Here is a 16,107-nt window from a genome sequence, read left to right on the forward strand (position 1 = left end):
CCCGACCCTGTCTAGTTCAGAACACACTAATACATTTCAAAGATTAATACAGTTCCTCTTAGAAGGATTTCTCGTACAAAATGCTAAATAGATTGATACGCATTCATATATAAAACTGACAATTTATATCAATGTATAATACTTTTTGTACAATAAAGTAAATTCAATATTTTGTAATTGTTAAAAATTCACAAAATTTTGTTAGCATATTAATGAATAGCTAGATAATGAAATAATAAGCTTTAGAAAAAAAAATTGTAATTTTCTGCTCATTTTTTATAATTAATGTTATGCTTCTGTACACTGAAACCATAACAGATTGATAGAGTGATTTTAAAGTTAATAATCTCATTAAACTTGTTGTGTTAATTTTGCAATAAATTTCTAAAAGTATGACAGACAAATATTATTAATAACAGACCTTTAATCAAAGCATAAAATATTTATAAAACAACAAATATTGCATGCATATTAAGATTTCTAAAAAGGTAATACAAGTATAGCTATGATAAAAATGTCTGTGGTTTTATTTACTTAAACAATGAAGCCACTGAATTCAGTTGTAAGATGTTCAAACAGAATGTATAGCATAATAATAATAATACACGATACTGTTTGGGGATTTTAAGAAACTAAAAAATTATTCGTATAGGAAGAAATAATAATATTTCAAAAAATACTTGGTTAACAGTCTTGATTTTCAATTATTGTAAGTTATTTTAATAAAACATGTAGTACTTTATAATATATATATTGAGTTTCAAAGACATTCAGTAAACAGAGCCAATAAATTAAACTGTGAATGAATTAAAAAGAGTACATGTGTAGATAGAAAATAAAAAATTATTAACTAGTTTCATTTACATGTAATAATGATTTAAGATTAAATGAAAATATCAAGATATTTTAATACACTGCATTATATTGCAATGAAAAGTTCATTAAGTACTATTCTAAATCATATAATACTATCAAAAAGATTCATTTTCACTCAACAAACATAATATATACTAACCTAAATCCTCATTAAAAAAAGAATAAAAGAAAACAGTTGTAAATGAATTAATAACATTTCAGCAATGCTGCTTTATCAGATGTTCAGAGAGTTTTATTACCACGCATATATTTAGAATAGGAAAAAAATCTAGAAACCAAAAATCACAGCAGTAGAAAATTACAAATACACAGCAAACATAATATAGAAAGATATTTTCTATTGAAAAGAACTTTTTAATAAATTAAGTGTATTTATATTTACATGACACAGATGTGCTTAAATTTTTCTTTTTACATATTGTTTAAATTATGAATATATATATTAATATTCTATAAACAATAATGCATCAAATGAAATAAAGTGAAGAAGGCCTAAACATTCTTACTTTAGCACCATCTAATACAATTTTCATTGCCAAAGCCTTAGCAGCCATTTATAAAAAGATTGTATGACTTCATAATGCATCTCAGGAAGTCTCAATACTTGTTATAAAAAATATTTACAAAAACTATAATGATCTAAAGATTTTATAAAAATCACATGTCATAAATAAATAAATAAAGACATACAAATACAGAGAATTGCATCTAATGTAATTCTCACTATAATTGACCATCCATGTCCATCATAAGTAGCAGACAAATCTCATATGGACATGCCTGTTTCCTCTTGTCTTAATAGGAACATAACAGGTCTAATAAGAAGTTAAAAGTACCAAATAGATATAGAGAATCAATTTCATTGAATTAATAATGATCAAATTTTAGTTATATTTTTTTAAATATTTATAATTATACTAAGAGAATAATTGATTTTATCAAATTATTTTTGTTAAAACACAGTCATTTATTTTAATGATATTTCAAACTGCATGTCATATTAAAATAGTTACTTATATAGAAATGATATAGAAAATAAATATTAATATAAACAGCTGAACATCAATTCACACAAAACAACAAAAAAAAAACACTAATTACTTCTCTAGATGAAATAACAAAAAAAGTAAAAAGAATAATTCAGATATATTTCATCACACAGGTATATTGATGTTTTATGTTATAAAGTATTAGCAAAAGGAAGTAATTAGTAAAAGGAAGTTCTTAAAGCCTCACCGGTATTATCTAATTCAATAGAGAAATTTCCTGATTTACAAATCATCAGCACTTTTTTTTTTTTGTCTTGAAGATACTTTTAATATGGAGACCCACTTTCACCCCTTACAGTTTTGAATGATAAAGCAAAATATGAATCTCTCTTTACAGAATGAATGATATATTTTGTTTTATCATCACTCTATTCAATGATACATCAAAGCATCTTCAACACATTTTACAATCTGAAATTATTGCTCTCTCTCTCTCTCATTTTTTAACTCACTAGTTAACGAAATTAAGCAAGGAATTGCAGTGACAAACAATAAACAGAATTCTACCTTTCATATAATTTGTAAAACAGATACCAAATGGGTTTTGTAATTTCTTAAATTAAAAGGCTACTGTATTATAATATAAATAACAAAAAAAAATTTTATCTATAAATTTGAAACTGCTATTTTTTTAAATTTAACTAAGAGTAATTTAACTATTTTGTAACAAAAAATATCATCTAAGCATTTTAAAACCAGCTTTTCTCATTTAAACTATAATGTAAATTTAATAATTTTATGTTAAAAAATGACATTTTAACTTGACATTTCAACTTTTTAGGATAAAATCTCAAATAACAAACTCCAAAGTTACTAGTTTATTTGAACTTACTGTTTGTTACTTATTGTCAGACCAAGTTTCAAATTTAACAGGTCTTTACAATTTATTACTTTTTAACTCATTAAGAATAATTGGGCTTCAAAGTCATTTTAAATTGAGGATCAGAAATATTAATATATATATATGATACATTTCCTAATTTCTCAAGGAAAAAAGAATATTTTTCAAACTTAAAAGTTTTCTTGTATCAAAATTTTTAAAAATAATAATAATTAAACCTTATTAATCATTGAATAAAATCTGACAAGCCTTGTACAAAAAAAATATCACATTATCTAATACAACCCTAGCCTTCATACATAGAAAAACGAGATCAATTTAAATACTAGAGCAAGTCTTAAACTATGGATTCTTGACTTCTGGTAAGTCATAAATGTGGACTTCTGATTAAAAAAACATTAAAACAATTATATTAGTTTGAATTATTAACATTTCAAAGTAGATATTATTGAGAAAATCACTATGATTAGAAATATTTACATTTCAGTGATAAAAATACTTATTTTTAATTCTTTTTGTTTACTAAGAATAAAAAGATTATTTTTTCTCTTTATATGCATACTTGGGAATTTAAAAAAAATGTAGGCATAATTCTAATAAAAGTGCTCCAGATAAAATTTTAAAAAATGAACAAGAAATACCGACATTAATAAAGCAATGGCAAGAGTTGGTGATAATTTTAGTCCCATTACAGAAATAATAATAAAACTATTAGAATTTTAAATATTTTGGGTATTTCCGAAATGGGATAGAGAATCTTAAAATCTCAGAAAGAAAAGTTACCAAAACTCACAACCTAAAAGAAAAAAAGATGCTTAGAGAATAAGAAAAGTAACAACAACAATAATTATATATTAGATTCAGATCAAATATAAGTAATCATTCTATTTATTATATAATAAATTGTATATTTACAATATTTAAATAAATTGTTAGAACATGCCATTAAGGTCATGTAAGTAAATAATATAAAAACCTTTAGGTTATAGAACATGTTCATTTCTGCAATAGGAAAAATTGTACTTAAAATTAAGATATGATTTTTTACAATGGAGTATATTAAATATCTATTGAAAAAATCCATGAACACACGATTTTTTAGATGAAGATATCTGTTCACAGTATTTGAAGCATCCTTGTCCAGGAAGACCTGGAGACATACCACCTGGTTGTTTATACCACCATTTGTATGTGAAATACCATACTAATATTGCTACTCCACCTCCTACAACTTTTTGTACCATAGAATGAAAATACAATATTGTTGCAACAAGCATTACATCCCACAATATAGCAAACAGAGTGAGAGTAATAAATGCACTCCTGATGTAAGGAGTTAATTTACTATAATTATCTTTCAAGTGTTCAAGCTCTTTTTCTGTTAACGGCTTGAGAGGGCTTTCTTCATCAAATTCTTCATTACGTATTAAATCACCTATTCTTTCCCATCCACGGATAGCTTTGGCTTCTTCTGCGATAAGTAAGCTGCAATATATTAATAAAAATGCATGCCCTGATATATCAAAACCTTTCCAAACTGACCCGCCTTGTAAACAACTGGCTTTGGTAGTATATTTGGGAGATAAACAACCCATAGTATAAGCTTCTATCAGAATGAAAGCTTTCGTAAAACAGAACCACACGCCAGTTCCTATCAAAAGACGGTAGAAGTGTTTTTTAATTCTGTCTGTATTTCCACAGCAATATACGTACGATGTTAAACCCAAAAACGCTGAAACTGTTAATAGAGTCCAGGCCCAACCCCATTTAACAAAATAATAATTAAATAAATTGGTTTTTCTAGAGAAATAAGATCGAGGTAAGGGTGCAAAATCTCCAATCAACGATCCACACACCAATGCTGCAAGGTAAATAGTGATCTTGATTTCAGTCTCAAAAAGAACGATTTTTCGACAAACATGCATGACAAGCATAACAATTATATTTTTCAATGTAGTGGGCTCCGGCAAGGTTTTCTTTCCAGCTGAAGAGCTTTTTGCATAGAAATTTTGCCATTTCAATTCCCGAGCAGATTTCCTTTTCACGCCACCCATGTTTATTTTCCTTTTACTCGCATCCATATGAAAGAAGTGTTGAGTTGTTGCAATTTCACTTCCAAAGATAGAATTTAGAAATTGTTAGGAAACTAGAACAGAATGATGGACCTAGTAATTAAAAGCAATTATTCTCAAATAAATAGATTAATTGCTCAAATAAAGCTGAAAATATTCCTCAAGTTTTACATGATTACCTTGAATTGTTACACTCCAATCATAGCAGCAGTAGTACTAAAAAAAAAAGTTCAGTTTCAAATATTTTTGTACAGAAAATGCTTTTAATTAGTTTTATAGTTATTTCATTTCGTGTTTTGTTCTGTCCCTTTTTAGAATTAACGACAGACAGATAATAATTAAAAATAATACTGGAAAGCATTTGATTGAAATGTAAAAGCCAAGTATCCGGTTTCGGCGCTTTGAAGACTGAAAATCGAACCACAGTTCAATTTTCAATACTTATCCAAACTAATTTTATTTAACTAAAGTAAAAGGGGTATTCAGAATTTATTTAATATTAGCATACAGCCTCATATAAAATAAAACTCCTTAAGCATTTCTCCTTTACCATAATATACGAAGAGGGATTTCGAGTTTCGATAGTTCAGTAGATAAAATGTCGATCAATCAACTCAAAGCTCCCATGTTCAAAACACCAATAAGTTGGAAATGGTTGAAACGAGAGATTAAATAAAAAATAGCTCATAGAATTAATGAGAGATACTTATATAGATGGTAAAAACTTAATTTTTTTAAAGTCATGATAAATAAATTTTATATTTTCAGCATTGCATAATATTATATAATACTTATAACTTTATTCAATACTGCATAATTTTACAAGGTATTGTATAGCATTGTTTAATATGACAAAAAATTTTGCATAATATTATAAGATTCTTACATTTTACACTGTTTTACTATTGGGGAAAATTTTGTATAAAATTACCTTTGCAGCTTTTGTGATATTCTACGGTATTATGTAGAACTTGGACGGCTTCACATATATGATTTGCAAATGAATTTCTGATGAATAATTCTAAAACTCGAAATACTACCATTACGTAAAGTAACGTCTTTTCATTACTTAAGGAAGTGCTAAACTTTTATAGATGTCTGAAAGTATTCGTATTAATATCTTTTAAAGCTGTGGCGTATTTACAATGAGTGAGGATAGAACCTGGAACCTTATGGTTCGTAGCCGAGTAACATGACCACAATACAAAAGCAATTACTCGTGTAGCGTAGCTGTTAACTGGTTTATAAGCTTTCACCACAAAGACATGAAATGAAATTGATAATTCATGGCAAAAAAAATTCCACAATTGAAGGAATACAATTAATAAATAATTAAAAGTGTTCTTTGTGTGAAATTAATTGAAGACATCCCCAAATTCTAAGAGATTCTAAGAGAAATTATTATCTGACTTTCACGGTATAGCGAGATTAAACAGCACACGAGATGAAGTATTTATTGTTCATCCTTCCTTGGATCCCATTTTGGCTTTGAAAACTTAAAATAAGCACAAAAATATTACTTTCTCGAGTTACAAGACTGATGCATAAAGCATCATATCTTACTCCTTGCTACGCCATAGATTAGCGCAAGATATTTTGCGATGTTACTACAGCGAGTTCGCAAATTGTACAGACTAACTCTATGGCAAAGGATACCGACGTGCTCTGATTGGTTTAAGCCTTGGCAATGTTTTGTACTCATAATAGTGTAGTTATCGCTTATTTGGCTCAAACCTTGCAAAACTGTGCCAAACTGTTTCCGATCTTTGTTGATATTCTTGAATCCATTTCTAAAATATGTGTTATAGAAATGCAAGAAATAAGTTTTCAAAAGAAATGTATAAACTATTTACGTATATATTTATAAATCTTAATATTAAGTTAATAACAAATGTCAAGATTAATAATTAGATTGTTAATAACTATATGAATCTAAATATCTTAACAAATATAGCACATTTGCAGATAGACATCTTATGGTAATAATTTCAATATGAACTTAATAAATAAATATCTCCTTATTTTATTTTGCATGAATATTCAATAAGAATTATAATGATTTCTATTCCGTTTAATGTCATCTAAATATCTTAATAAATATAGTATATTTGCATATAAATATTTTATGGTAATGATTTTAATGTGAAAATTTAATAAAAAAATTGGTCGATCATTTCCCTTAAAATGAAAGCTTAATTTTCAAGTCTTATTTTAATAATACTCCACAGAAAAATTGCTACCTGTGCTAATTCTTTATTCACAAGATCTGAAATACGAAAAATAGCTCTATTGTCATCAATCTCAATTATTTTATAATTGTATTTCTCTGGAAGATTTAATTTCTCTATTTTAAAAAATAACAGGCAAAAAAAAAAAAAAAAAAAAAACGTTGAAACCAAACAATGCAACAGGGTTGCAGCAGCTCCAGCATAGAAAGTCTGTGCGAAATGAAATCGACCAATCAGAGCACGTCGATATCCTTTGCCATAGAGTTAGTCTGTACAATTTGTTACATTGTACTACATTGTTACTACATTGTTGTTTTCATTTTTGATTCGGTTTTTAATTCAGTAAAATATCGTGAAGATATAAATATAATAATATTTTGCATTTTGTGTTAATAGGGCAGGCCCTTAATCAAAGTAAATATTTCTTTATTACAATCCACTACTGTTTCGCTGGAAGACGTAAATACAATTATTATATATCGTAGACTGCAGTATAAATTTAGATGATGTGAATAAAGCAGTTATATCAGTATAAAATTGGATGATGAGTTTTGTTTATGAATCTGCTTAAGCATAGAACTGAATAACCCATCTTAGCAGTTGTAATCCTTGAGTTAAATCCGTAATATTTGAAATTAGTAATAAATGTTCACCGAAATATTTTTAAATTAAAATTTCTGAATCAAATAAATTATTATTTTTTAAAAGATGAAAAATAAAGTAGACGAATCAAATTGATTATTTCTATTGTTGGAAGAAAGTTTTTTAATCTAAATATTTAGATTTTAGTTCCAAAAACTAAATATTACTGAATTAAATTTAATGTTAATAGAAAAGAAAATAAATGAAGTTATCTAATAACATTACTTCAATGTTAGGAATAGCATTTTAAGCTAGAATTTGGAAAGTTAGAAGAAAATTCAAAGGCAAAAATAGATATAGGTGAAGTTTTTTTTAATAAATTAATCATTCCAATGAGAATGTAAATCGGGGGGAGGGGGGGATCTGTTGTTCTGCAGTTGTTTACTCTTTCTCTCTCTCACAAACACCACAAATTTTGCGAGGCAATGTTATTAAACCTAAGGAAGACTAAGAGAAAATTTCCTGAAAATTAATTAAAATATTAATTTTTTATTAGTTAATGACTCCGTTGTGTGTTTTCCACAGAGTGCAAGGAAAAAGTTGAGACACCAGATTGAATTCAAGGTAGTTAAAATACGGGAAAAAAGAATATTCAAATAAGATTTTTTTTTCTAAGATATAGGAAAAAACTGTCTTGAAAAGCGTTTTGATATTTTCTATTTTAACTTGCACGTACTCAAAATATAGAGTATGAATCATAATCGTCAAAAAAATTCGAATTCGAGATTCCGACGAATTTCCACGTGTCAGACCTTCCTGAGTTCGGAAAATACATCTTTGTCATTATGTCTTACACACGATAACTGAAAACTCTTTCAGCTAGATGGATGAAGTTTGACATATAGATTTTAAACCAAATTTGTTGATTTCTGATAAATTTTGAAAGAAATCCATTATGAAGAAATTTTTCTGTCCGATTGCTCAAGTACAAGAGAGCATGAAAGTTATAAAACTTTAAGAATCTAGATAGATAAAACTTGGTATCCAACTTCAACATCTAACATTCTTATCAAGCTTCGAATCAAATGTTGACCATCAGTCAGTCTGTATTTTTACTTGCATGTAAAGGCAATAATTCATAAAAGGAATGACATAAATGAATAAAATCCGGTGTATGATCTTGTGACTACAACTATACATGGTGGTACATGTGTTAACCACCACAATACCACTACTGTTTCGCTGGAAGACGTAAATACAATTATTATATATCGTAGACTGCAGTATAAATTTAGATGATGTGAATAAAGCAGTTATATCAGTATAAAATTGGATGATGAGTTTTGTTTATGAATCTGCTTAAGCATAGAACTGAATAACCCATCTTAGCAGTTGTAATCCTTGAGTTAAATCCGTAATATTTGAAATTAGTAATAAATGTTCACCGAAATATTTTTAAATTAAAATTTCTGAATCAAATAAATTATTATTTTTTAAAAGATGAAAAATAAAGTAGACGAATCAAATTGATTATTTCTATTGTTGGAAGAAAGTTTTTTAATCTAAATATTTAGATTTTAGTTCCAAAAACTAAATATTACTGAATTAAATTTAATGTTAATAGAAAAGAAAATAAATGAAGTTATCTAATAACATTACTTCAATGTTAGGAATAGCATTTTAAGCTAGAATTTGGAAAGTTAGAAGAAAATTCAAAGGCAAAAATAGATATAGGTGAAGTTTTTTTTAATAAATTAATCATTCCAATGAGAATGTAAATCGGGGGGAGGGGGGGATCTGTTGTTCTGCAGTTGTTTACTCTTTCTCTCTCTCACAAACACCACAAATTTTGCGAGGCAATGTTATTAAACCTAAGGAAGACTAAGAGAAAATTTCCTGAAAATTAATTAAAATATTAATTTTTTATTAGTTAATGACTCCGTTGTGTGTTTTCCACAGAGTGCAAGGAAAAAGTTGAGACACCAGATTGAATTCAAGGTAGTTAAAATACGGGAAAAAAGAATATTCAAATAAGATTTTTTTTTCTAAGATATAGGAAAAAACTGTCTTGAAAAGCGTTTTGATATTTTCTATTTTAACTTGCACGTACTCAAAATATAGAGTATGAATCATAATCGTCAAAAAAATTCGAATTCGAGATTCCGACGAATTTCCACGTGTCAGACCTTCCTGAGTTCGGAAAATACATCTTTGTCATTATGTCTTACACACGATAACTGAAAACTCTTTCAGCTAGATGGATGAAGTTTGACATATAGATTTTAAACCAAATTTGTTGATTTCTGATAAATTTTGAAAGAAATCCATTATGAAGAAATTTTTCTGTCCGATTGCTCAAGTACAAGAGAGCATGAAAGTTATAAAACTTTAAGAATCTAGATAGATAAAACTTGGTATCCAACTTCAACATCTAACATTCTTATCAAGCTTCGAATCAAATGTTGACCATCAGTCAGTCTGTATTTTTACTTGCATGTAAAGGCAATAATTCATAAAAGGAATGACATAAATGAATAAAATCCGGTGTATGATCTTGTGACTACAACTATACATGGTGGTACATGTGTTAACCACCACAATACCCCACCACCACCACCAGTAAGTCGGTGGAGTTTATCACGCCAGTTATGACGAGCGACGAACGCGATTATCGCGCCAGGAGTTATGGCGAGCGACGAACGTTGTTATCGCGCCAAGCGTTATGGCGGGCGACGGCGAGTGTGTGTGAGTGGTTGCTAAAGGTAGATGGAGCCACGACAACTGAACGAAGGATGCGGCTGTTCAGAACGAGAGTCACCAATATGCAAGTTTGAAGGTTCGAATTCGCAACGTTAGTGTTCATAGCCGAGTAACAAAGCCACTAGACAAAAATGTACACTCCTCTCCGGAAGTTGTTATTTGGCTTATGATGTTACCACCACAATATCATGCCAAATTTGGTTCATTCGATCGCCAAAAAGGCGCTCATAATACATATTCGCATGAGAGATTCCGTAAAAATGTTAGATTAAATTAAAGATCTATATTTTGTAACTACTGGCCGCCAAGCAAGGCCGTTAATTTTATGCTAGAGTGCTGGGGGAATAAAACCTTAATTGGAAATTATGCCAGAAAGTTTCAAAGAGACCATTCGAGGTGGTTTAAAAGTTGATTTAAAACACGACTACTTGCTTTTAACGATCGACGAAGTTTCAAATTGTTCAAAACGAATGACTTCATATTTGATGGAGAAGATTGGTATTTAGTTTGCCATGCTTAATTAAATTTTGTAAAAATTTTCAAAAATTATGAATAACTTATGAAGAAATAAATTTTCTGTTGCACTTAACACTTATAGCACTTAAATAAGAATTAAATAAGCACTTAAGTAAGCACTTAAGTGCTTCTTTAATAGCACTTAAGTAAGAATTAAAATGATATGGTTTTACTGTCTGTTTGTTGGAATCATGGGAAAAAATATCCAAACGATTTAACTTGAATTAAATAAAACCAATAGCTCCGGTGAATTAGCTGAACGCAATAAATAAACAAACACAAAAAGTAATTTTTTGAGATTAGGATTAAGGTCAGGAATTGAACGAAAAAGAAATTAATTTGCTATTTAATTTTAATCAATCTGATTATATTTGTTTTTCAATCAAAAAAATTATATAGTGAAAAATATTAAAGAAAAATATTAAAGGATTTAAATAATAAATACGCTTACAATCTCAAATAATCATAAGTAGTGAATAAGCAAATGAAACACAAATAAGTATACTATAAATGACAAAATTGCAAATATAGTGAGGAGCGATTAAATACTGTCCTCATTGACAAGAAACGGGGGTAAAGAATTATTTCCAGATTATGGCAATAGATGTCGCTCCAATAAATACTTCTTGCTATTACTTTTCTGCCTTTTTTTTTTTTTTTTTGTGTGTGTGTGTGTGTGTGTGTGTGTGTGTGTTTACATTTAACTTATCGAAATATACTAAGTAGGCTTAAGAAAATAATCAGCAATTTAATAATAATTTTTTTAAAAATCACATTTGCAAAATTTCGTTTCGCCGACACAAATTTAAACAATAGAAAATTGAGCTTAAAATGTATAAAGGAAAAATTTTCAAGATATAGCGAAAATAATATACTATTTTTCATTGCCAAATTTCATTTTAAAATGAAGAAGAAACGTAAATACCAGCTTCTGTGACAATAAAATTACTTTAAATTTGATTCTATTTTGAAAAATTCGTTTGATCGCTTTTATTATATAACACATGTTTATGTATAGCAAGATTGTTTTTACTAATAGCAAACAATAAATTGCAAAAATTTTCAAATTTTATGATAACAAAACATGAATAGATTTATGCTATCAATTCAAGAAATTACAACAGGAATTCACAGAAGATTTTTTAACGGAAAATTTTGAAGGTATGTACTACAGAACCGGACAAACAAGAGATTTTCTTCCTTATGATGAATATAAATTTGGAATACTATTTAATTCTTCTTCTTTTCAGAGATTAAAATCCAACTCAGTATTTGTCATGTTGTACAGATCAGAATTATTATATATTTTTTTTTTTCTTGTAGATGTGTGAAATCTTCATGTTAGTTGTATTGTGCACGTAACATTTTCTATCTTTTGCAGTGTACCATTATACTAATACAATTTTCTTTTCTTTTTAACAATTTAATCTTTATGTATAAGTTTTTGGAAAAAAAACCATCTTTACATCTTTTATAAAAGCTATAGGGATTTTTAAAAAAGTTTTTGAACTTTAAATTTCCTTATTCTTGAAGCTTTTATTTCAGACTAACAGTGCCTGCACGGCGTTGCCATTGACATAATGAAATATTAGCGAAATCAAAACCAAAAAAGTTTAAAATGAAGCTATCAAAATGAAGTGAAACAAAATTTATTTTATTTTATTTTCGTGAAAAACCACGGCAGTGCTCGTCAGTTCCAACCACAGGATCAATTTCAGAAATTTTAATTTCATATAAAAGCTTATGACCTCAGATATGTCATTAATTGTCACTTGCTCTTCTTCATTTTCCATTTTCCGGAGAAATGGAAACAATTCTCTTTCACTTTTTGTTTTCGAGATGAAAAAGTATCGACTGAATCCCCACATAACCATTGTACCGATTTAGAAATTCATTATTTCATATCAGTACTCATGACTCTCAGATATGTTATCAATGCTCTATCGCCTTTTTCAAAAGATATATAAATAGTACAAAACATATCTCGCCATTTGCAGAACCAATACTGCAACCAATACAATGCAATACAATACATATGAACGTTGACTCTAATAATGTTACATTGTAATTGATCACAATTAAGCGAGTTTCTTTGTACATGCTGGAACTAAATTTTGCAAAGAACATATTGATGCATCTTGGCTTTAAATTCAATTTATAATTAAAATTGAGTTAATAAAATTCATTTTTCTGAAACTATCTAATCTTTTAAAAAAATTTTTGTCCCAGATTTTCCACCGATTTATACATAACAATTCAGATTTGCGAAATGTTGCCAAACGGCGATTGACAAATTCACCAAGATCTTGCACTCGTATAAATATTTTTTATGCCTAAATTTTTATGATTTATGATTTCCTAATTTGGCAACGCGTCAAGTCAATGAAAAAATGAAATTTCATGGGAATTTTTTTTAAATTTTTCACTGATTGGATCAACGAAAATAAAATCGTTGAAATCCGGAAAACAATTAATTAAAAACCAATGAATGAAAATATTCTTGTTTGAAATTAAAAATCGAATAATTACTTACAATAGTTTAAAAAAGATGACGGAATAGAAAATTGGAGGCAGAAATTTTAGTTTAAATTTTTAAATCTTTCCTGGAAAAGGGATCCATTTTTTAAATCTTTCTTAAGTAAATTATGTGTTAATTGTGTGGGCTATTATGTTATTAAACAAATTTCTATTGTGCGATAATTGTTTGCTCTTTTTGTTAGTACAATGAATTTTTTCCTGTAACATTAAAAACCATACTGTGTGCATATAAATGTAATAAATAAACCAAAACAATACAAAACATTAAATTAAAAAATTCTACATATGCATCTCTTTTACATCTTGTACCATTTTTTCGTAAATTATTTTATTATTCATATAAATATGATGGCTCTATGGAAATATTTATATTTGCTTTTTAGAGCAGTTTTAAATAATTTTGTATCGGTAATTTTTTTTTCTTAGAGTTAAGAGTGTGGCGAATTGTGATGAGCGAGGATAGATCCTGAGACCTTGTGGTTCGCAGCCCAGTAACATGACCATGATTCAAAAGCAATTGCTCGGGTAGCGTAGCTGTTTACTGGCTTATAAGCTTTCACCACAGACTCTCCCTCCAGTGAGATGAACGATATGGCTGTTGAGTGGTGATGTATTTAGCTGTTGAATCTAATGTACCTGTACTCATTAGAGTAGCGCCAAGCGTTATGGCGAGCGTGTGTGGGTGAGTGGTTGCTGATGCTGTTGCTACGTCAAGTGAGTCTGACGTCTTTGGTCTGCTGTGGGTAGATGGCGCCACAACAGCTGTACGAAAGTTGAATGATCATGTCCGGGTCACCAATGTAGCGGATTGATATGAGTGAGGATAGATCCTGAGACCTTGTGGCTCGCAGCCCAGTAACATGACCATGATACAAAAGCAATTGCTCGGGTAGCGTAGCTGTTAACTGGCTTATAAGCTTTCACCACAAGAGTTTATTGGAATTGTGGTTCACAACTTTTATCTTGAAATTATTAATTTGGTTTTCATGTATAATTAGAAAATAAAATATTATTTTTAACTTGGAAATAAATAGATAAAGTTTTGTTTTGCAAATTATTTTTCTGCATTATAGGCTGCCCAATGTTAATGAGTCCTAAATGGTGTTAGATGTTGAACAATATTTGAACCTTTGTAAGCATTGTATAACATTATTAACTAATATAACTTCTGTTGATCAGAATGCTTTCTTACCTAATATTTTTTTAAACAAAAAAATCCCTTTGCAAAAAGTCAATTTATTGTCTGAAATATCTTTAATAAAAATGGGAATATCAGTTGAATCAGCCAATTTTTAAACATCAGTTCTAAAGTTTTATACTTCAAAATCATCTGCATCTACTCAACTCAGCATTTTTACTATTTTTACATTAGGAAAATCACGTATCGAAATTTAAAGAAAGTAGCTGGCTCATACACATTGATATATTTAAAATAATAAAAGCCATAGCCATTAACAGCCATTGGCTCGATTTCACCATAAAAGTTCATAATCTCCAGATATGTCATCAATGGTCGCATGTTCTCATTTTTCGATCGGGGGAAAAATATTTCGTTAGTAAAAAGAAATTCAATAAATTTAAAGGTGACCAAAACTTTTCCCTCTTTTTTTTATAATCTAACTTCACTATAAATTATTAAAAAAATAAACCTCAAACATTTTTGTTTCCATCAAATAATTTATACCATTATAAATTTCTATACTTTCTACTTTATCTCTTGTTAGTTACAGATATCTGAAGCTTAGGTTCTATTACTCCTATCTAGTAATGGATTGAGACACTTTGCGGTCCTATGCAGTGCTCAATACGAGTCCCCCTCCCCTTTTTTTTAATAAACTAGTAAAATTGTATTCACATTTTTAATTTAACAGATAAGTAATCATTCATTTTAGATTAATTATTTTCTTTAGTAAATTTGTCAAAATGGGTGTCTTATTTGTTTATTAATCACGATTTAAGATTCTCTGTATCCATGCTTGTGCACAAGGTTATTTAAATAAACACTTGAGGTTTTTGAATGATATAGTAATTATATAATGGAATGGATAGAAATATGATAGATAATATATGATAAAATGCAAATATTCGCCTAATATTGTATATTTCATATTTTTTTATAAATTTATTCATTTGAAAACTAAATAATAACATTTTAATCAACCTGTTTGCGATCCTTTGTCAGTCCAACGACCTTATTCAGCTGCTAGTAAGAAATCCACCCCTGCTCCTGTGTCCGATTTATACATTACCATATATTTCACACGTGTATAAAGCGAGTCATTTAACTTTCTTAATGCATTTCTATATTTATATGCGCTTCAAAAGGTGCAATAACAGATGGAATCAAATTTTCTCACAGCACTCGACAAGAGCAGCGCCACGCAAGAGAAAGTCAAGCAGGGAGGCCTTCTCAATAAATAGCTCCCTGAAAGTGAGATCTCAATACCAAATATTATACATTACGATTACATCCATCTCTTTGTCACTTTCCCACGCGAGGTGTCCAAACATTCCTTTTCACTCGCCCATTTAATCTGTTATTGATCGGACAACATATCGGTTAGACTTAAATCACCATTAGACCCACGACGAAACCGGAAACTGTTTGCTCTAATCCTCCCTTTCTAGTTACATTTCAATCAATG

General features: G+C 28.7%; 1 protein-coding gene across 1 annotated transcript; it reads right to left on the minus strand.

The window, feature by feature from the left end:
- Window positions 1-406: 406 nt before the first annotated feature.
- On the minus strand, window positions 407-4,859 carry LOC129972528 (acyl-coenzyme A diphosphatase FITM2-like). The gene has a single exon (XM_056086693.1). It carries the CDS (start codon window positions 4,845-4,847, stop codon window positions 3,834-3,836), a length of 1,014 nt encoding a protein of 337 aa, XP_055942668.1. The 5' UTR covers window positions 4,848-4,859; the 3' UTR covers window positions 407-3,833.
- Window positions 4,860-16,107: the final 11,248 nt, after the last annotated feature.

Source organism: Argiope bruennichi, chromosome 6, assembly GCF_947563725.1.
Source record: "Argiope bruennichi chromosome 6, qqArgBrue1.1, whole genome shotgun sequence".
Lineage (NCBI taxonomy): Eukaryota > Metazoa > Arthropoda > Arachnida > Araneae > Araneidae > Argiope > Argiope bruennichi.